Here is a 21,724-nt window from a genome sequence, read left to right as displayed (position 1 = left end):
TTGAAAAGATTTTTCCTCCCAAATGAGTTGTGCAAGGTATAAACCATGATAATGGTGGGAGTTATAAAACATGTCTCTTCCCACTTATTTGTGTACTATGGAATTACCTCATGTGGGAAAAATATAGGAATATCTTATGTTAAAAAATATGTACACTATACACGTTGTTTATGTTGACAGTTATATGGATGTTTTCAAGATTGGTTGAAATGAGCATTTTGGTTTTGTCATAAGCACACTTACAGGAAGTGCTTAACCCCCAAAAAATTCATGCAAGAATTAAGCATATTTTAGGGCAGGCTAAGATTATGCTGCAAGGAACGTTTCCAAGTTTTACAATCCTGAATCAAGATGTGCCTCATACTGTATTCATTTTTAGCATCTGACATTTCTGCTATCAAACTCACAGTTGGCATTTCTTTGAGACGTTCCTACCACAATGTAAGAATTCAGAGTGGAAACATGACAGAATTATGAATGTTTTATTTACGTTTTTCATTGCCATGAATTAGAAAATGAACTGATTCAAGTGAGTGTGCATTACAAAATATTTCTTGTCACTATTTAATACATGTTGGCCCACCTAAACAAAGGTAACAGTGCGTGAAGGCATACACCTTCACCCACAACCATCAAATCAAACCCTTCATACCACGAGACATCGTTTTGCTGCTTAACATGTTTGACAGCAGACTGGAAGAACGAAAAGAATGACAGAGTGTCTAATCTACAAGTCTGTGGTGGTGCTCGGTTAAAAAAAGAAAAATAATACTGCACCAACTCAATTTTACGTTTCCTTTCAGGGACAGAAATGCTGACTCTTGTAGTAGCACTACAATGAGAAAGGGAGCTATGAATAGAATTAGGTACTGCAGTCTATATGACATGACGTCTTGAAGGTTGACATAAAGCTCCCCTTCCCCTACCCGTCTGAGGTAGACAAAAAAGGAAACGGTTGTGAAACATTCTAAGTTGGAGCGTGATGCCAAAATATATATTTTTTGTAATACATTTTTGCAGCCTGCTTCAGTGCTTAAAAGAACTAACGAATGATTCACAAGTGGAGTCATAAATTAAATAAAGATTTCAATTCTTACAAGCGCGAGACATAAATTGAGCATTAATGTCTGCAGGTCGTGCAATGTGCATCCTGACACTTAACCCACACTCGCAAACAAAAGAACATGCAGGCACGTTTCATGACTGCATTGCCAGTTTGAAAAAACAAGCACCACCTCTTTTAAAGATATTAACACGCACAATAGAAATGTGGCACGATAAAAGAATGTCAGCCACGGCGTGCAGTGCTGTGTTAAGAACTGAACTTGACAAGATGATTTAACTGAAATATGAAACTGAGTTTTTCCTCTGCTCACATTCTTTGGTCATCATATACAACAATGTCAACAGATAAACGTGCGCGCGCACGCACAAATGGGCTGCCACACAAAGGCAACATGCAGTAACTGTTCTGACATCAGAGGTGTAAAAAGCTGCACAGAAATGAACCGATTCATGAGACGACTTTTTCCAGGTGTGTTACTTCTCGATTCTCACATTTGATGTGTGACATTAACAGATCCAAACCATCAACCCAACTTATCAAAGTACTATGCTAGACAAACGGAGGGATTATGTATAAAGAAAAATATATTTGTGATTTTGTTTTTAAGACAAAATAGTTACTTGCATTTACATTTGCGCGGCAGCTGTGCTTTTCAACATTACATTTACTGATTGACTTCCACTGTGATGACTTCAATCTCCCATCGACCTTTTAAGCCACTTTTACAGAAGCCAAACACTACAGATAAAGACAACTTAGAAGTCATGGGAGGCGTTTATTTGCTTCTGTCGCCACCTAGCGGCCGGTCACAGAATGAGCAAAGGCACAAAAACGCACTGTACACACAAGTCTGGGCGCTCCTGCGTCAGCACGTTTGCCACTAAAAGGCCCCTCTCTTACCTTCACAACACTGGCTCTGTCCTTTTTGGTGCACATCTTACACGACAAAGACAACTTGAGTTTTCGCCTTGAGAGTTGACTCAGCCTTGCAGCTCCTCAAAACACGTCTCGCACACCCGCACGGGTTTTTTGGAGGACGGCGTCAAGGCGTTCCTCGACGAACACTCGGCGCAGAAAATATTTCCGCAGTGTCTGCAGTGATGCTGCAAGAAAATGACAATGCACACAAAATAGAGTGTGAAAATATTCATATAACGGCAAGTTTATTTTCGTGGTTGAAGTTTGCGGAGGCGTACAATGTGCATTAGGATGCCAGCTGTGGCGAATATTTTCAATTACTCAGTTACATGAGAATCGAAAATACTTATTGCTCAGAATGATGGAGTACACCTAAAACTACAATTAAAACCACAGAAATTAACATGTTTTAATTAACATCTATCAGAGTGGTGATCAAGATTACATAATTTGCATAAATTGCACTCGTAACCTAAAACCTTTCTTCAGTCAGAGTCAAGGTTATTATAGGTAATGAATGAAATAACTCAAAGGTTGAAAAAACATTTTTGCCAATGAATGAAAGATAAAAACAAAAATGTTTTTTTAAATAAAAATAAATTAACTGAAATTATTTATTAAACGAACAAAATCTTTACCTATTTACTTAACAAAATTATACCCAAAAATGTGCTTTGTTTTCATCTGTGTCAATTTGTCAACAGTATGTTTTATTTCACTGTTGCTACGTATATGTCACCACAGTTTACTTGACACTTGGGACAAGGCAAAGAGAAAAAAAGAGCGAGATTGTGTGTCATAGTATCGGAGCATTTTTAGAGTACAGACGCCGTTGGATCTTATTCTGCTGATCGGTCATAATGCCGCCGGTTGGAGTCTTGTTATCGTGTGAATGGCCTTCAGACTTATCTGAACTTCCTTCTTACCTTCCTGACAGTGACAGAGAAGCCTTTGCCACACGTCATGCAGTTCTGCACCTCGTGATCCTCTGCCCATTTCCTGGTAAGACTCTGGGACTGCTTAATCTTAAGAACCAAACGCAGCAAATATGAAGCAGCTTTTCTCTGAAAAGGTAGGGTCTGTCGCTCACTAACCTGGAGGGACTGGTTCTCTCGGCCCAGCTCCTGCATGGCTGCCGTCGTGTCGTCAACTTTGCGCCTCAGTTCCAGCATCTTGGCTTGGAGCTTCTCAATTTCTCCTTCTCCCTTGACACACCTTCATTGCAAAGGCAAGTCAGGATTGGTTGCAGCGCTAAGCAATTTTCCGCCGGGGGGTGAATGTCCCACACCTTTCCAAAAGCGCACGTCTCTCATCCTGGTTGTGTTGCACAGTGGCCTCCAGCACAGCAATTTCCCCCCTCAGCTCGTCTGTCTGCTTGTCTAGCTCAGACACTCGTTGCTGGCTACTCTGCCACTCTCTCTTTAGGGTGGCCACGTTTTCATTCAGCGCTGTCATCTGGGCACCCATTTTCGCCTCCACTTCCTCTCCTCGCTTCACCTGCTCATCATTGGCTCGCTTCTCGGAGGACTGCAAGAGGAGATGACAAAAATAGCCATAAGACAGGATTATCGCCGTGATTTTAGCCCCAAATCTATCCTCCTGACAATCGTAGGTCAGGCCCGATTCTCGTCATGGCTCCACGCGTGCGGAGTCTTCAGCTTGCTCTCGGCTGCTCGGAAGACTGTCCGACCTCAAATTCAATATGTTTCATGTTTTTGACTCGACTTCATACCGTGTGCAAGGACAAACAAGCAGAAAGTGAGGTGATGAGGTGAAGCGGAACAGCTATACTGTATTTAGTATTATTGTCGTATTATTATTTTCTTTTTATTGCATAATTATGTTACAGTGACACCTTTGCACAACATGGTGTTCCTTTATTTTGTTAAGCTTGATACTGACACATTGCCATTAGTGACAAAGCTTTCATTTAGCAAATTTTAATTTCATGATTTGGTTGAACCAGTTCTCTTTTATGTGCCAGTTATACAATGAATCTCAACTGGCAATGACAAACAGCTTTAAGCAACCGTTGCCTCTTTATAGAGAGCTGTTGAGGTTTTTTGACAGTGATGGTGATAAAATGTGCTAGGGAATCATTTTAACGGTGTATTGTAAAAAGTTCAAGTGAATTTCAGCGAGTTTAAATGTGTTTAAATCGTGTGGAAAGGGTCAAATGCTATTGCCAAGATTTTCACCCATTGAGGCTAATTAAATCAAATGACCCCCGACAAATGAGACTTTTGCCAAGTGTACAAAATATGTGCTTCATAGATTCATTCCTTGACTGAGCCTACCAGCTGATCTTGGAGATCTTTGGTTTTGGCGAGAAGCTGATCCGCTCTTTGATTGCAGGTGTCCCTGGTGGTCTGGTGTTCTTTCTGTTCCTGTTGGAGGGCACCCTGCGCAATCTCCAGCTGGCTCTGCAGCTCCAGTTTCTGCTGGATCAACAGCTGCTTGGCTTCTTGCAACTCTCGCAGATCCTGAAGTACGACACACACGATCTTTGGATTTGTACATATTCATTGTTGTTGATGGGAGTCACACGCCGCTCTCTCTGATCCAGCAGCTGATGGATTTACATTGTAGGTCAAAGTGGCCGATTCCAATTTTGTCATTTGAACCATGTAGCGTAATTCCAGTCTTAGACACATTTCACAACAGCTTTGGTGAGCTGAATGGAACATAAAAACTGTTCTTTCAACAAAGTATTTCAAGTATAACGTTTCCTAGACAATGAGTCATAAGGATGGTAAGAATAAAAATAGCCTTTATCAGAGAACGAACAACCTTGCAAGGAACTGACCTTGTCACTCTTTGCTGTTAGCGTTTTCATCTCCGAAGTCAGCCTGGTGTTGTTCTTTTCCAGGTAACTCTTATCTTTGAGCAGCTCCTCCATTTTGCTCCTCTCCTTCTCCAGGTCCACCTTAAGTTGACCCTAAAACACCAGCATTGGGCAGATGTCATACTCAGCTTTTCAGCCGCAAATCCTCGTCGTTCATGTTTCTAAACTACGGTCACAGCGGAAACATCATTTACACCATTATCACAAATGATATCCAATACAAGAGCTGTATTCAATATTATGACTTTACCATAGGGCATAGGTGTCAAACTTAAGGTCTGAGGACCAGATACGGCCCACCACATCATTTTATGTGGCCCGCGAAAACAAAAACATTGTCTTCACTTTTTAAAAGCAGAGATATTGCTAGCATTTTTTTTTTTACCATTCATCTTTTTAAACTATTTGAAAAGTTTTTACTAGTCTCTGATTTCAAAACTAGCTATTCATCAGTTTGTTGTGTAGCCTACACTGTATGTGTATAGAAGACGTTGACAGTCATAATGGCCCTCCGAGGGAAACTATGACTACCATGCGGCCCGTGACAAAAATGAGTTTGACACCCCTGCCATAGGGGCCCTTGCATAGTTTGTTGCATGCGACCACATTAATAGAGAAAGCCAAGTATTTGCATGGAGATCTTCCTTATGTCCAATGTCTCACCTGTGCCTTCTGGAGATCATTCAATGCTTTCTCCTGCTGCTGGATTCTCTGATCTCGACTACCGAGCTCTTGCTCCAGAGAATTCCAGCTTTTCTTTTGCTCTTGGATCTGATTTTCTAACGCAGTCTGATGGGTCTGGTTAGCTGCCAACTCTTCCTGGTTCAACCGTAGTTTGTCCTCAGCTACCTACAAGTCAATAAATATTATTTATTTAGATTGTGTGTGCGCGTGATCTTGTGGAGACTTAAGTGAGTGAAATTTAACTTTGGTGGTTGCAGTTTACAATTCTCATTCAATGTAAGGAAACAGCGCTGTTGAATGTATACTTTTATAGACTGCTCATCTTGTTTCATTACGTTTCTCTCTCTCTCTCTCTCACACACACACACACACACACACACACACACACACACACACACACACACACACACACACACACACACACACACACACACACACACACACACACACACACACACACACACACACACACACACACACACACACACACACACACACACACACACACACACACACACACACACACACACACACACACACACACACACACACACACACACACACACACACACACACACACACACACACACACACACACACACACACACACACACACACACACACACACACACACACACCTACACCCACACACACACTTATCTTTAAATGATATAAAACCTACTTTGAGGTCTTCCTGTAGTGCTGAAAGCTCAGACTCTTTTCCATAGAGGTCCGACTGAAGCTTAATGAGGCTTTTGCGACTTTGTTCTAAAGCCTTTTGTAGCTCTGCTGTCTGGCTCCTCTCAGAAGCCAGCTGCTGGCTGACTTCTGTTGCCTGCTCCCTTAGTTGGCGTTCTTCCTCCACCTGGATGAGACAATCCAAATGCTTCATAAACACTCAGATAACACCATCGGGATAAATCGATGGCTCGTATAAAACAATAATCGTACTTACTTTCTTAACACTGACTTCCCGTAACTCTGCAATTTCTCCCTTCAGCTTCTTTATCTCCTCCTTATAGTTTACAGTGGCGGTCTTAAATTGCTCTTCCAGCTTCCCCAACATTTGGTCCTTCTCCCTCAGAGATTTTGTGTTCTGTTGTTCCAATGATACCAACTGCACTTTCAGCTTCTTCTCTACCTGACATTTCAGGAGAGAAAATAATGTTCATACACTGTTTATTACAACAACAACCACAACAGAATATTCATTGAACATTGTTGATCCTTTTTTTTTTACACTGTTACACGCCTTTTTTCAGCACTTACTTCTCTCATCTGCTCCAGTTGTTGGTTAGATTCCGTCATTGCCTTGCTGATGCTCTCGTTACTCTTCTGAAGATCCCCTCTTGCCTTTTCATAGGACTTTTCCTATGAAGTGAAGATACACTCATGTTTCTTGAAGTAAAAAACGAGATAGTCAAAGCTTTTAATCTGGTCACTAATTGGAACTCCCCCTAACTTCTTAAGTGGCTATCCGTCCTTACGTCTGCCCTCTCACAACTACCAGTGACCATGTAATAATTGAACCGACTGACCAAATGCTTGTTCACAGAAACAGTAAGGCTCAAAGTCAAGTATGCTTTTAAGATCTGATACATATGGAATGAAATAAATGTTGCCTGGGGCAAGGCAAATATATGGAACCCCTGGACAACTGGGACTAGCGTGCCAAATGCTGACATCAGTGCCCCGTTTTACACAAACGGGATTATGCCTTTCCTCTGCGTCATGTGTTTGTGCAAACACTGTGTATAATAAACTAACTGGAACTGACCTTTTCCTCCATGGCTGCCTTTTGATTCTTCCTTTCTGTGTCCAGTTGACGCTCACATTCTTTCAGGGCCTTGCGGGTCTTGCCGAGACTTTCCTGAGTGGAAGACAGCTCTTTCTTTAGAGTCTCTTTCTCCTGTTGGACCTTGAGCAAGTCTGCAGCAAAGCCCTTTGCTTTCTTGTCCCACTCTGCATGCTGAACCTCCCCTTCTTGGGTCAGCTTGGCCACATTGAGTTCAAGAGCAGCGTTGCCCTGCTCGCAGCACTCCAATTGCTTCTGGTTGTCACTCAACGAGGAAGCCTTTGTCTTTATTTCCTCTTGAAGCGTCACGTTCCTAAATGGAGCAACTGACTGTCAATTGTTAAAATGAACCGGAAAGGATGATCTAGAAATATTGCTGATTGGATACATTACATTGGTTGCAAAATTGCGTTATGAAATATATCTCCATGAAATGTTACATGTACTGGATTCAGGTGGCTAACCTATGTGAAAGTCTCGCGCTTTCTGAACCGGTTGTCAACAAAAAAGCTCTTTCAGCAAACATGTAATGATGACCATACATTAGGGATAAATTATGGCACATTCTGACTTGACAACAAATTCTAGTTACATCCCCAGTTTGTGAACCATATATCCATCCATCAATTTTCATACTCACGCTGCTTTTTCATTGTCCAGCAAAAGCTGCAGATCCTTAACTTTTTGTTTGACCTCAGATGCCTCCTTCTGCAGATTCTTCACTTCTTTTCGCGTCTGATCCCTTGCAGCCTGCACCTCTGCCACCTGTGCTTCCAGTTTCTAAGATAGAAGTTTCAATCATCAGTTTCAACAATTTGTCAAATCCATTTGAGGGCAATGCTGACACCTTTGCACATGTACCGTAATCCAGTTGGCACTGACCTTATTGAGCCCCTCAAGCTTCTCTACATGTTGCTCCGAGGCCAGACGTTTGTCCTTGTACTCCTTAAGAGAGGCTTCCAGTTGACTGCACTGTTCCTGCCTCTCCTTGAGTCTCTGTGCCTGCTCCTCTACTTTCTTCTGAACTTTAATAAGCTCCTTCACAAGATAGCATTCATAACCAAGATGTCAACCAAGTCCTTAGTTTGCATTTCATTTTCAAACCTAACATAAGACCAGATCTGAAAACCACTAAAGCCAACAAGTCACCTGCTGCTTGTCCTGTAGTGCATGCTGAGCAGACTCTAGGTTGTTCTCCAGGTTGGCCTTCTGTGCAGCCTTGGCTGCCTCGGTAGACAGCAACATCTCCGTTTTTGCCTTCAGCTGGTGGAAAACAGCCCACATCCGAAGTCGGAATTTATTCAGAACAGATCACCTTGCCCTTAAGACTAAAAGGGATTGATTGCCAATGGCTACCTGAGAGTCCAGCTGAGTCACCTTCTCCTTGCTGTCTGTGAGCTGAGCGGCGAGCTCAGTGACAGAAGTCTCCAGAGTGTGGGCCCGGTCCTGGGATGAACGCAGTAGAGTTTTCTGATCCTGAACTTGTTTATGCAGATTGTCCTGGGCTTGCTTGTTGCTCTCCGATTGATTCTTCATCTTGTCTGTCAGCTGGGTTACCTTTGTATCAAGACAACAAGAAAGTGTTAAAATCTACATATAGATTTATAATTTTTTAGTTATGATTACAACATAAGTAAAGGATCTTGTACAACTCCATTTTCTATAGCACTTGCTTTCATTCGGGCATGGGTAACCAACCCTATGCCTATGCCGAGCAATGCAATGCTGGTGATGAGGTTGTGAGGTGGTGTGAGGTTTTTCTATTGTAAAACAGGGGCCTCAGCAAAAAAAAAAAAAAAAGAATTCATGAAGCACTTCTTTGTAAATGCTGAACTTCAAAGTTAGTGACTAGAATAGAATACATATTGTGCCAGTCACACTAACATGGTAGGAACTAGGTAAGGAATAACACTTCCTTATGAAGTCTTTGTTACAGGCTTCACTATGTAAAGGTCCAGCCCTGTACTCGTCAATTACAAGAAAGTCTGTTCTTAATCACTTATTATTTTCAACAGTTTTATATAAAGTACCTGAAAATGATACTTGAGTTAAAATGAAGGTATCTTAATGTAAAATAAATCTGGTGGAAGTTTAAGTCACCTTGTAGAATATTACTCTGGTGAAAGTCAAAGTACCTGTACTTAAGCATCAAAAGTAATTTTCTACTATCAAATGTTCTTAGTTATCAAATGAAAAGGTAAATGATTTTAAAAAAAATATCTATTGTAATTTGGTTTATATAATTTTGTTTCAGTGGTGTAAAGATCTCAGAGAAAGAGAGACATCTGTATTTCTTGCATGTAAACAAGTTAAATGAATCATCTGCACAAGTTGTCTGAAAATAAAAGTAGGGAAAGAAAAAGGGAAAACTGTGAATTAAATTACATCTATTTTAATTGTATGCTGTTTATTGACAACTGCACATTTTCAGTGTGAGAGTGACAACTCACTAACCTGTTCCTGTAGTGCGTGGTTTTTCTCTTTAAGTTGGTTGAGCAAAGCAGTCTCGCCCTCCCCGGCTTGAATCTTGGCACACAAGTCTTCTCTCTCAGTTTCCAGTTGAGTCACAATGTCCTTACTTTTCTGCAGCAGGGCCTCCAAATTTTGGATCTTCTGGTCCTTATCTCCAATCTGGCGTAATACCTGCTCCAGGTCATTCTAAAGGTATTTGGAAGCAAACTAGAAGTTACTTCACATAAGGTAATGGAAAGGGCCTCAAAGCATTTAAATGTTTAGTTAGGAAAATAGCCAGAGTCACCGGTTGGCATTCACAGATTTTGCAGCAGAAATATCTTCTGTTAATCACTGGAAAACCCATCTCCATTTATTTGTGCTTCGACTTAAGACATGTTTTGTGTGAAAATGTTGACTTAGTGAAATCTAGTAGCCTTTTTTAACCAAGCAGCTATGTTAAAGTGACGGAAGGAACTACCTTTAATAGGGCCATTAAACAAAAAAATCTCTTTTGGGAAGGTGTTAACTACTCGCAAATTTTCCTATTTGCGCCAAGGCTCTATCCTGCTCCCTGATAATAAACAGTTTTTAGGGGGTCTGCCGTTCATATTATTTGGTGTTATAAACAGTTCAAGAATTTGCACTAATAAGGAATGCTTAGTTACGGGTGCACTTACCTTTTCATTTGATTGTTTTATATTGATGGGAATAAGTGTTTTTTTTTTTTATACCAATATTTACAGTACTTATGTTATTTTGATGTTATAAACAGTTCAAGAATTTGCACTAATAAGGAATGCTTAGTTACGGGTGCACTTACCTTTTCATTTGATTGTTTTATATTGATGGTGGTTTTTTTTATACCAATATTTACAGTAATTATGTTATTTTTTTCCCAAACAGCCTGCAATTACTTTGTTGTTTATAAACCATAAATATATTCACATTCTTTAAGTGTTTGTCAAAAAATATTTACTTCAATAATGACATGACTACTGCATTCGCGTAGGTCAGCAATAGACTGTGGCACATACCAACTTTGCGTACAAATTTAAATTACAGCACTGATGAAGGAATAAAATTATTGGAAATCAGGGACTACCTGTACCTGTATACTTTTTTTCAAGGTTAGAAAATAAATGGAATTTGTAGTTGCTTTGCATGCATGTTGAGGGTTTAAGTACATTCTTGATTCTTGTGCGCAGTACCTGTGACTCACGGAGTTTGCCATTGGTGTTCTGCTGCAGTGCTTGCAGCTCCTGGTGTTGCTGCTTGGCTTTCTCCAGCTGGTGCTGCAGGTCTGTGTTCTTACTGGCACTTTCTTTCATCTACAAGATAACACTCAAATAGTCTCTTTTTTCTTTAAACTGTATTTTCCATCATCTATTATGCTTATTTTTTGAAAATCCAACCTTTCATTTATATCACGCCACTGGATTTGTGTTTTTTTAATGAATATGTGGTAGCTAAAATATGTACAGCACAACAACCTGACACAATCAGGTTCATTTTTGTTCATTGTTCTCGGCTGACATTAATTCAGAGTTAGCGTCCCTATATGTTCTATCTTGGATGTACCTGTTCTTCAGCACGTGAGAGTTTAAGTTGCAAATCGGCTGCTTGCTGCTCTTTGTCTTTCAGTTTCTCTCCAGACAGCTGCCTCTGTTCTTTCAGACGACCTTGCAGCTCACCCACTTGCCTCTCTGCCTCCAGTAGTTTTGCATGAAGCTAGACAGACCACAGTGAAGATGAAGCTAGACAAACCACAGTGAAGATTATATCTGACAAGAATCTTAATTTTCCTCACAGGATTAATTACATGTCTATTCATAAGGACTACTTCTAGCAATTGGCTACTGTTGATGAACGCCTACTGATCATCATCTTGGAAATTCATCTCAAATGTACCAGGATGCTACAAAATTGGCATTGATCGATTGGACTCACCTGACCAATTTCTGTTTGCTGCTGAGCACCTTGGCTGTCCTTTTCTTCCCTTTGCTGTTCCAACTGTTTCCTCTCAACCTTTAGTTCGGCATGCTTCACCTCCAGGTCTGTAATCTCACCCTTCAACCTGGCCACTTCCTCAGTTTTCTCTCCAAGCTCTGCATTGGCTTTCTGCAAGGACGTCTCTGCTCCTGTGGCTCGGGCCTGCAGCTCCAGGATTTCCCGCTCTTTCTCTCTAAGGCTATGTTGGCCTGCTTTTTTGGCAGCTTTCTCTGTTTTTATTTGCTCCTCTAGCTGCTGATACTCTTTTTCCTTGCGTCCCAGTTTTTCAGAAAGATTCTGGAGGAAGGAGGCAGACATAGGGAAGACATACGTAAGACCATAGAAAGAAGGAATGGTGGTTGTCAGTAAAAAAAAATAAAGTAAAATTAAATTGAAGTCCCGGAGCAAATCTGCATATACTATATTGAAAAATGTGAGTACAGTGGACCCACTAAACTTTAGTGACTAAAGGAAGGTTTTATGACAGCGGGCTTGGAATACTGTGGTACGTGTGTAGCGCTTGCCCTCGTGTTAGTCCTGGCAGTAAATATGACTAAAGACTGATAAAGAACACAAATAATTGCTGACATTAGAGCATGCTGCTAACTGGGGAGTGGGACAAGGCCCCTGGCCTTTCGAGATATCAAAATAACCAAAGCAGCCGAGAACCATTGACAGCCTAATGGGAATTGCACTTATTGAACATAGCTAACCGATGACATTGTGAGCTCCTAGGAATGGTGTAGATGTGATTATTGGAAATTTATTAAAACAACATGTAGCATATTGGTATTCATCTGTTTCTAACCTTGTTAAATTGTGGTTGCTAATTATTACGAAAAGTCATTGACACATTCAGTGTCTTCACATAGTTTCATTTGTAATTCAAGGTAATATGATCAAATTTCAGAAGCACGTATCAAATTGGTATCCTTGTGCATCCATAGGTTGGTGGTTTAAACATTTCCTGTTTTGTTGGCCTTACTGAAGCATTAACCTGTGTGATGTGTTAAAGTCTTTCTAGAAGAGTGGTGTAGAAATAGACAAAAGAGAAGCCCACTCAATGGTTCCCAATTCCCTCATATTACCTGGTTTTGTTGTTGAGCATTATTCAGGTCACTTTGAAGCTGGTGGATCTGCTGTGTATAGACAGCTGCTTCCTGTGGCCCCTTCTCCAGCTCTGCTTTCAGTTGTGATATAGTCATCTGAAAGAAAAGTTGGACTCAGGCATTAAAAGACTTTTAAAAGGACCAGGAGTTAATGAAGCTGGAGAACATGAAACAAAAACATGGAAAATCAACCAGACGTTTGATGGAAATACATACACGAGGAAAGAAAAGTATTTCATGAACAAAAACTTTAAACGACAGGTATTTGAATGCAATAGTGTAGAAGGCTCTGCAAAAACATCCAATATTTCTTATACTTAGTCATCTTTAAGTTCCTCCATTAAATATGTATAACAGTGCCACCTAATGACCAAGGTGTGCACACTACAAGAAGCAGTACAATGCCCATTGAATTAAAGCATGATAAACATGAGCCAAATTGTCATTTATTTCAATGACGAATGATGATTTGAGTTTGTTCACGGAACAAATTGAAGTTGTAAAGTATCATTGTAGAAATATTTCGGCTCCTGCTAGAAACATTCAGTGAGTGTCAAATGGAGGGCTGTTGTGTATGCGACAGAAATCCAAATATACAGAGAAAAAGGGTGGCAACTTGCGTTACAGCACATTAGCTAATGATTGGAGATGGGAGCCAATCAAGTGTTCCAATCTCACCTCTGAGGAAGTGAATTTAGCCTGCAGCTGCTCATAGTGGTCTCTGAGGCGCTCCGACTCCTGCTCTCTCTCGCGAGTCATGCGGTCCATTAATGTCTGCACCTGCACAAGTTCCTTCTGCAGTACCTCAACGTCCTCCACTCCCGGACGCTGAAGCTTGGGGACAGAGTAGAAGCAGTTAGTGCCACAAGAATACAGTTTTCCCCCACTATAACACAATTTGTTTGTCCTCCCGCTATATTGTCAATTTTTAGGCGATCATTATGGGTTCTTTTACAGTAAAGACAAGCCATGTTGGCAGTGACTATGTTCCTATCAAAGGCAATACTTGCACATACAGTACGTGGCGACCATGTCGGCTATGCCAGCCGTCCCATCAAAGACAAGCAATAAAAAGCATGGACATTAGGCTTAGCATAGCCAAAGGCAAACGGCTCAAAAGGGCCGACTTGTATCTTACTAGCGTTGCACCAGGTATTGGTACCAGTATCGTAACAGGAATTTTCGAGGGTAAAAATGATGCAATACCATTATTCATAAGATCCAGTGCTTGGGGAAAAAAATGCACCAAGAGCTCTAATTCTGTCAGACAGGAAAAGCATACAGTGTAGGCCATCCTAGTCGCAAAGGTGGAAGGCCATCTCTGACAATTTGAGTCTGGATGAGTACTTTGCTACATTCACAGCACTCTAATTTAACTAGCACTATTTGCTTATTATACAGGACTATGTGTGCACATTTTGAAGTGGCTTCGATGATCGCCCTCATTCACTGAATTGCGGTGCAACCTGCACAATGCATTTGCCGACAAGACTGCATGTCTATTTCATCCATAGGTGCATGCGTGCTGGCCATTTTTGGACAAGTGCTCAACAATAATTGTGTACTGTATCAGGTGTTTGGCCATGAAAAAAGTATTTCATTTTAAATCAACTCGAATGGTCAAAACCCCTTCCCCAATTAGTACAGTAAATTGACGTTCACTGAATAGAGGTAAATCCATATTTAGAATTGCACACAGTCAATGTGATACCACATTGTGCCGCAAAATGCCCAGCAGCACTGAGGTCAACTGGAAAAGTGCGCAATTAACAGCAAAAAGAAAAGGCTGTGGTCCCTAAGGGCAAAGACAAAATTTGCAGAGTATTATTATATGCTCTCTCGTTTGTGAGTTGCTGTTGTGTGTTCAACTAGCAACTATTTGAATGTTTATAATTACCGTGATATCCATGATTATTTCCATTAGCTCATCTACAGTGTTTTGCCTTATATGTTGGCATTAAGTGAGTTTCAACAACTAAATGTGTTTTTAGTGCAGGAGGGTTTCACCTATCGTATGTTGGTCTGGAACATCTCTCTCACGATAAATGGGGGTTTAAATGTTCGTACTGTAGAGGGTCCTTGATTTACGTCATTCCCGGCATACGACATTTTGAAGTTACGTATTTCACATGGAGAGTAGGTTAACATTGGTTAGTGACAGGATGTGACACGATCCTATTAAGGAACAAGCTCTGCTTTAAAACGTACTGTATCTTGGGAATGTTTTGTATGTAAACAAATTTCACAGACGACGTTCAACATTTTTCTTGATCTTTTCAATGAGGGCAGTGCTCATGTATTCTAATACCATTGAGAATAGGCACAAACTTAATGTCAAGTCAAATTGATCATTTTCACATGCCCAGAGTTGCCAAATATTAACGATGTATTGTTTGTTGTACCAGTTCAGTCTGGAGTTTCTCATTCTCTTTCTTCTCTTGCTGAAGCAGCTCAGTCACACTGGAAAGCTTCTGGTCAGCAGCTTCCCTTAAACTCTTCTCTTCGTCATAACGGGACTTTATATCTAGAGGTTGACACGAGACCAACTTAGTTCATCAATATAGCAAAGATATAATAAAAGCTCAGCCAAGTGGATGGACTGGGCATCAATGGGATGTTATTCCCTTGCACACACTAACCTACTATCTCCGTGGCCAGCTGGGCGGCTTTCTGCCTCATGTTAAATTTTTCCGTCTCTGATTCGTTTAACTTCTTTTCTAGTACTGAGGGGGGGCAGAAACACACATTAGTGACATTGTTACCATCTTGCATATGCATACATGTGGGTGTTTTGCAACCCCCACCTGAATCCTCTGAGCTCATCTGTCCGTCATTCTGTGGGATTGAGGGAAAACATTGTGACACCATACCACAAGACAAAGCATCCCCACAATGTTGATAACAAACTATTTCACAACATTTCTAACGAGTGAAGCCTCTTTAACACAAGTTGAAACATCTTGAAGGAATTACTTGCTTCAGGTGTCCTTGGACTTTGTCTAATTCTTTTTTCAGCTCCCCGGAAAACCATCTTTCTTCCTGAATAGAAAGCAAATCAAATAAATATTTAAATGAACAAAAATGACTGTGCAGTTTAAAGTGAAGTCCAGGAAAGCACATACCTTAAGTGATGTATGAAGGTCCTGAACCTCCTGTCGCAAGATTGATAGGTCTTCTCTAAATTAAAGACAGGAATCATTTTTGTTTAGAATTCCTGCTAAGCATAGTTATAGCTCAATAAATGTCCAACTTCACTGCAATTAACTTGTGATTAGTCATGGTTGTACCTTCAAATTTAGCCCCAGGATAATTGATAGGGATGATCATGGTAATCAATAAATTTATTGTTAAGAATTCAGTCCACCGTGTGAAAGTGATTCTTGCTCCATCGTGTATTAACACAAATGAGGATCCAAATATTGATTGCAGAAGTTCTATTGATCCAATCTCAACAAATCAGCAGATTAAAGAGCAACAAGGCTATGAATTGTCAGCTGAGGTAACTTGGGAGACATTAAAAGATTCTTCGAAAACAAATGAGGCTTCATGCCGATTAATGCTACTTGCCGTTGAAGTTTAGAATCAAAGTAAACATGAATAACAAAGCAAGTTCCACATATCGCATTTCAACCAACCACGTGGCTTTACCTTAAAAAAGGTTTCTTGACTTTACATACTTGAACACAAATAGTGGAGTGACACATATACACAAATAATACAGCAATACTCACAGACATGAATCCTTTAACTAGTACGAAAAATGACCCATATTACAGCATGAGTCACTTACAGCAATAGCAGTGTAAAGGATGAGGAAGCACTGTTCTTTGTAAATACAATCAAAGAAGAATAGTGCTTCTTCTTCTTCTTGTACAGCATGACAGTACAGTATTATACTCCCTCCTAGTGGCCAAGGCGGTACACCAGAAGGAGCTGCAGAATGAGTTGGGTTGCAGCATTAACTCGATGCACAAACTGATTAATTCTTCACCATTTGATTAATTATGTTATTACTCGACCTTGTTTATCAAATAAAGTATTATAGAGTGCTATACAAAAAACATTGCACTTTTTTTTTCGTTGTTCTGGAAGGACGTTCTATTAATTTCAATGAGGAAATGGGATTTGATATACAAGTGTGAGCGAACCAAACTAAGTGTGAGCGAATTAAACTTGTATCTCAAAGCGCCACTTTAATTCAATATTTTTCCCCACTTTATTGAGGAAGCGGTCGATCTGAAACTGGCTTGTGGCTAAAAATTTATATCGCACACAAAAAAAGAATTGACAGAGTGACGGCTTTTATGTGACTTGGGCCACACTTACGTGAAGGTACCACAGTAATGTTTTCACTTCTCTAAGTGTCGATCAAATAAAATAGGCTTCTGGGTAAACACAAAGACAATCGGGCTGTCCCGATTAATCCCCTTCCTGACCAAGGACGTCAAATGCCTTGACTATTTTATAAGATTGTCCTTCTGTCTGGGATGTGTTTACAGTGGATTTGTCTCAATAATAATAATAATAAGTTGGGGCTAACAATCTTAATTGATAAAAGTGTTTAATATTTACGACTAAAAATTTACACGTGTTTGGGGAAACGTCTACCCCGGGTATTTGACTATGAACAGTGACATGTACAGAATGTAGCCAATCACAGACGTGCCCTAACTGACACACAAGGAAGCGGGAGTAAAAAAAGTAAAATAACATTTCTTTTTATTTTTTATAAATAAAAGTGGGTTCCCCAGACACCATTAAGTGTTTCCCAAAGGAAGTCTTTTCTCATTGACATCCCCATCTTACGTTCCCAATACTCGTGCATATCCAGAAGTCCCACAGTTTTTGTGAGATCTTGTGTGATCCTGAGTAGGGATGGGAATTGATAAGCTTTTTCCGATTCCATTTTCGATTCTGTTTAACGATTCAATTCTCTTATCGATTCACATTTGGGGGAAAAAAGAAGCACAAATGATTATGATGATTTTGTTTTATATATTCCAACTTTGTGTAAATATGACATTACAAGCCTAAGAGTAAAGAATGCAAACATTCTCCTACAATAGAAATCATCACCTACCGAAAATCAGGGGCTTCTACAGTGGCAAATGGGTGCAAGCCTTTCACTACAAACTTTGTCGCTGCACAATGACATTCATCAGTCCTTTCGTTAGACATTTTGATCCTCCCTGCCTCCGTGAACGGATAAGCTAGAGGTATAGTACTGCTGGCGTCAGTGTCTCTTGTCGTCATCTAAAATAAAACATGAGACGCAATTTGCGTGACAGATTTTACAATTATAGAAATAGAGCGAGCACAAAAAGCTGTTTGTCAGTTACCTGCAGTAAAACTGCACGTCGGGCTCGGGCTAATGTTGCTGCTCGTTGTTGACTGATCCTCCGCAGCGGATCAAACACGTACCGCTACACTAAGGACATGCTGCGTGTACAAATGCTTTTGCATATTAGAGGTACTTTGATGAAATTTCAACATTGCAAGAATTGCACGTCGCTCCATTTTTGTCCTTCTTAGCGAAATATGACCAAACTTTGGAACGCTTCAACCTCACAGGTGCCATCATTGTCTACGTTGCTATGCATGTTGCATAGCGTGCGTAGTGACGTAATTCGTGCGGACTAGAATCGCTAAGGGAATTTTTAGCAAAATAGCAAACGATTCCAAGGAATTGGTAAAGTGGAAACCAGGTCTCAACAAGAACTGGTTCTCAATTCCCATCCCTAATCATGAAAAATGTCCGCCTCAGTGGACTTAGTTTCAGGATTAATGGTGATAGAGAATCTTAATGGTTCTGGTGCTCTCTGTTGAGATTATCGCAGCAGACCACACAATATCACCAAAATTACAAAATGACAGATGTTCTACCTTTATTTTGGTTGTCTGTCACAGATTTAATTTTTTTGAATTTTGTTTTTTACGATTTGATAAATTATGTGTGTACCAGGCCTCAGTCAAGCACCCAATATAATAAGGGGTATAGAAGTAATGGATAAAAATCAATCCCACCTAGTGGGGGCCACATGAGCAGGAAGGTCTCCAGTGTCGTGGAACAGCTCATAATGCTTGAACAAGTCCTCTGCTGAGCTGTGGGACTTCATGCATTGAGGACAGATGAAGCCCTAAACACAAATGTCAATGTAATAATAAGTTAATTATGCCATGCCTGCTAATTAGGAAGAAAAAAAATCTAACAATTTATTTAACTACCTCAGAGGTTTGCTCGTGGTTAACGTCTGTGCTGGGCTGCTCCGACTCTGCATTCTGGGCGCCTCCTTTTCCAGGAGTCTGGAAAACAAGAGAAACAGAAAGGGATCAGCTAAACTTGAACATACGAGTAAGCTTTCACTTTAAAAATTTACCTTTATGACTTGCCATAGAATTAGCTACTAAGTATACTTGCATGTGCTAACGACAAATACGTACAAAAACTATATAAAAACTTCTTGGCAGAAAAATAAACCAGCTTGAGAGGTTTGTAATATTGGACACATATTTAATACAGCACATTGCAGTTCAACACAATTTGTAACCTACCTGTAAGCTACAACCTACTATTGCATTGTTATCCTTCTGTGCTTGGCCTGCAGGTAATTAAATAGGTGCAGCAACGGGTCCTGTATGTTGCACGGATGAGAAATTTGGCTCTTCATTCATCTCTTGTGCATTTTAGACTTATTATTGTCAGCTAATGTTGGGTAAGTGAGATACTGTCCTTATAACTGTTTGGTTCTGATTGCCACATGAGGACAAATGGAATGATTAAAGAATTTGGGATATTGCAACAGTTATTTGAAGGCTTTAACATATACTGTGGAACAAATCAATTGGAACGTAAGTGGGGAGTGTGTGGGTGAAAGTCCAAGGTCCGGACAACAAGATGAAACTGTTAATTTGTATGGCCTCGTCAGCCTCATCAGGTTACAGCACAGAAATTTTCCCACATCACGAATCAGGACAGGACGTGTTCACTGATAGCTCGAAGTGGTGCAGTTATTCAAATGCTCTTAATGGCTACGTGCTGGAACATTGGCCAGGATCCAATCAGTACAATACTTCACTCTGAAGTACTGTAAAGCAGGGAGGGTCACCTCATTGCAGCCCTACTGGAGAAAGGTCTCACCTCCATCATGTGGCCCATTCACTTTTTTTAGTTGATACATGAGATAACTCTTTATCTCAGGACTCAGGACTGTGGGCCCATAATATGGTAGGAACTTGGAGGCGTGGAGGAGGGCCTGTAAATCTGCATCATTACACACCCCTTCACTCATTTCAAACATTAACCAGAACTGCAGTCTGGCTTCATCGCAAAGAAAAAAAAAGAATAATGATCATCCAAACATAAGCATTATATTTACCTATATAGCAGTTACTTGAACGTTACTTTTGTATTATTATCGAGAAATGTCTTTCCAAGAATAGGCTCTATTTAGCCAATAACCTTATGCCATTCAGTGAGGATGACATTAATCTCTTATGAAGCCAAATGTAAAAGTGGTGCTGTCTTGAATGGGCAGAGATTTCGCCACATTTCACTGTTTCGTGGAAATGTGTCATATACATATGTTTCGCAAATGAACGCGACAGTGAGTTATGAGGAAAACACGGCTCCCATACAAACAAGGTCACGTCACTGTCGTCTGTTGCGATGAATGAGATGTATTAAATCATCGCATGGTAATTCACGACTAAATAGGTGGTTAAACTGCAAAAAAAAAAAAGATCAGTTAGAATAGGGCCATTAGCGTTTAAGAAATGGTTGATGAATCAACCCAACATTGTATAGCTAACGGAAACAGATAAAGTGCGTGGTATTTGCTGGCCACTGATGTTATCTTTATATATAACACCCTCACATGCGTTTCCAGGCTGCCAAACTATGCAGCGGTGTTTTTTTATTGTAAAATTGACGTTCTCTGTCGATAACGCCACTGAATAAAGTAGCCTCCCTCGATTTAAACGGGTTAGCATCAAATGCTAACTTTGGCCGCCCATCATAAGGAGCGCTTGATATGTTGACCGCGACTTGGCGGGATGTGCTATTTTCCGCCATTGTCAGTAAATCGTCGTCTCGAACACATGACACCGCCCATCCGCGACAGATTGTGAGTTAAAAGGGGCGCCCCCTGTATAAACCAGGGATGGGCCTACGTTTAAAAAAAAAAAAAAGATCATATTTGGCTCCACTAAACCTCATATAGCGCGGAATGTTGTCGTGGAAGCTTACCATTTGTAATATCCGTCTGAGCATGGCCTTCTCAGTGTTTGTCCCAACACGAACCTGAATCGGTTTCCCAGACGGAACGTTTGCGTCGCTGTACCACAGACACCTGACCAAGACCAGGCAGAGAGAAACAGAGAAGGGGCGGGTCCTTGGAGGGACTGTACAGTGGACTACACAAGTCCTGTCGAGAAATACAAACGCACCGAACTAGTGGATTGTTAGTTGGTGGCGATTATTTTTTTAAATAGAACAAACTACATGAGAGTACACAGCAGCACATTTCACTACTAACATGAATTAGGGTGACAAAGTAGGACGACGTTTGCATTGATGCTGTAAAATAATTGCAGAGGCATTTTCCCGAAAAAATACATAAAATAAATGCTTTTTAGGTACATTAATGTTAATTGCAATGTAATTCAAGGTTGATTTCGTTCAAATTGAACAGTTTCCAAATAAATTTCAAAATAATCCGTTCAGTACACATTTGTATGTGAATGTCAAATGAGAAATTTAAAAAACAATTCGGCACGCCCAAAAACTTTTTCTTTTTGCCATCTTGGAGATCATTCAGAATGGGATTAGTGAAAAAAATATACAATCAAAAATTGACAATTACATA

At 40.4% G+C, this 21,724-nt stretch overlaps 1 protein-coding gene across 2 annotated transcripts; it reads right to left on the bottom strand.

The window, feature by feature from the left end:
- Positions 1–463: 463 nt before the first annotated feature.
- On the bottom strand, positions 464–21,260 carry eea1 (early endosome antigen 1). 2 transcript variants are annotated; one of them, XM_037254548.1, is made up of 29 exons: positions 21,106–21,260; positions 19,086–19,163; positions 18,885–18,997; positions 15,983–16,037; positions 15,834–15,899; positions 15,665–15,695; positions 15,500–15,583; positions 15,263–15,384; positions 13,539–13,694; positions 12,840–12,956; positions 11,710–12,048; positions 11,341–11,490; positions 10,971–11,090; positions 9,763–9,966; positions 8,665–8,865; positions 8,458–8,571; positions 8,191–8,346; positions 7,949–8,088; positions 7,291–7,621; positions 6,783–6,884; positions 6,469–6,654; positions 6,196–6,378; positions 5,493–5,678; positions 4,791–4,922; positions 4,282–4,467; positions 3,273–3,511; positions 3,079–3,199; positions 2,911–3,009; positions 464–2,169 (listed from the first exon to the last, which is right to left on the bottom strand). In XM_037254548.1, the coding sequence occupies exons 1-29, from the start codon at positions 21,127–21,129 to the stop codon at positions 2,047–2,049; spliced, it is 4,158 nt and encodes a 1,385-aa protein (XP_037110443.1). In that variant the 5' UTR covers positions 21,130–21,260; the 3' UTR covers positions 464–2,046. The 2 variants fall into 2 exon arrangements, with proteins under 2 accessions (XP_037110443.1, XP_037110444.1); XM_037254549.1 differs by lacking the exons at positions 19,086–19,163; positions 21,106–21,260 and having other exon boundaries at positions 15,838–15,899; positions 18,885–18,971.
- Positions 21,261–21,724: the final 464 nt, after the last annotated feature.

The sequence above is a fragment of the Syngnathus acus genome, chromosome 6, assembly GCF_901709675.1.
Source record: "Syngnathus acus chromosome 6, fSynAcu1.2, whole genome shotgun sequence".
Lineage (NCBI taxonomy): Eukaryota > Metazoa > Chordata > Actinopteri > Syngnathiformes > Syngnathidae > Syngnathus > Syngnathus acus.
This window is presented reverse-complemented; position numbering and strand designations above follow the sequence as displayed.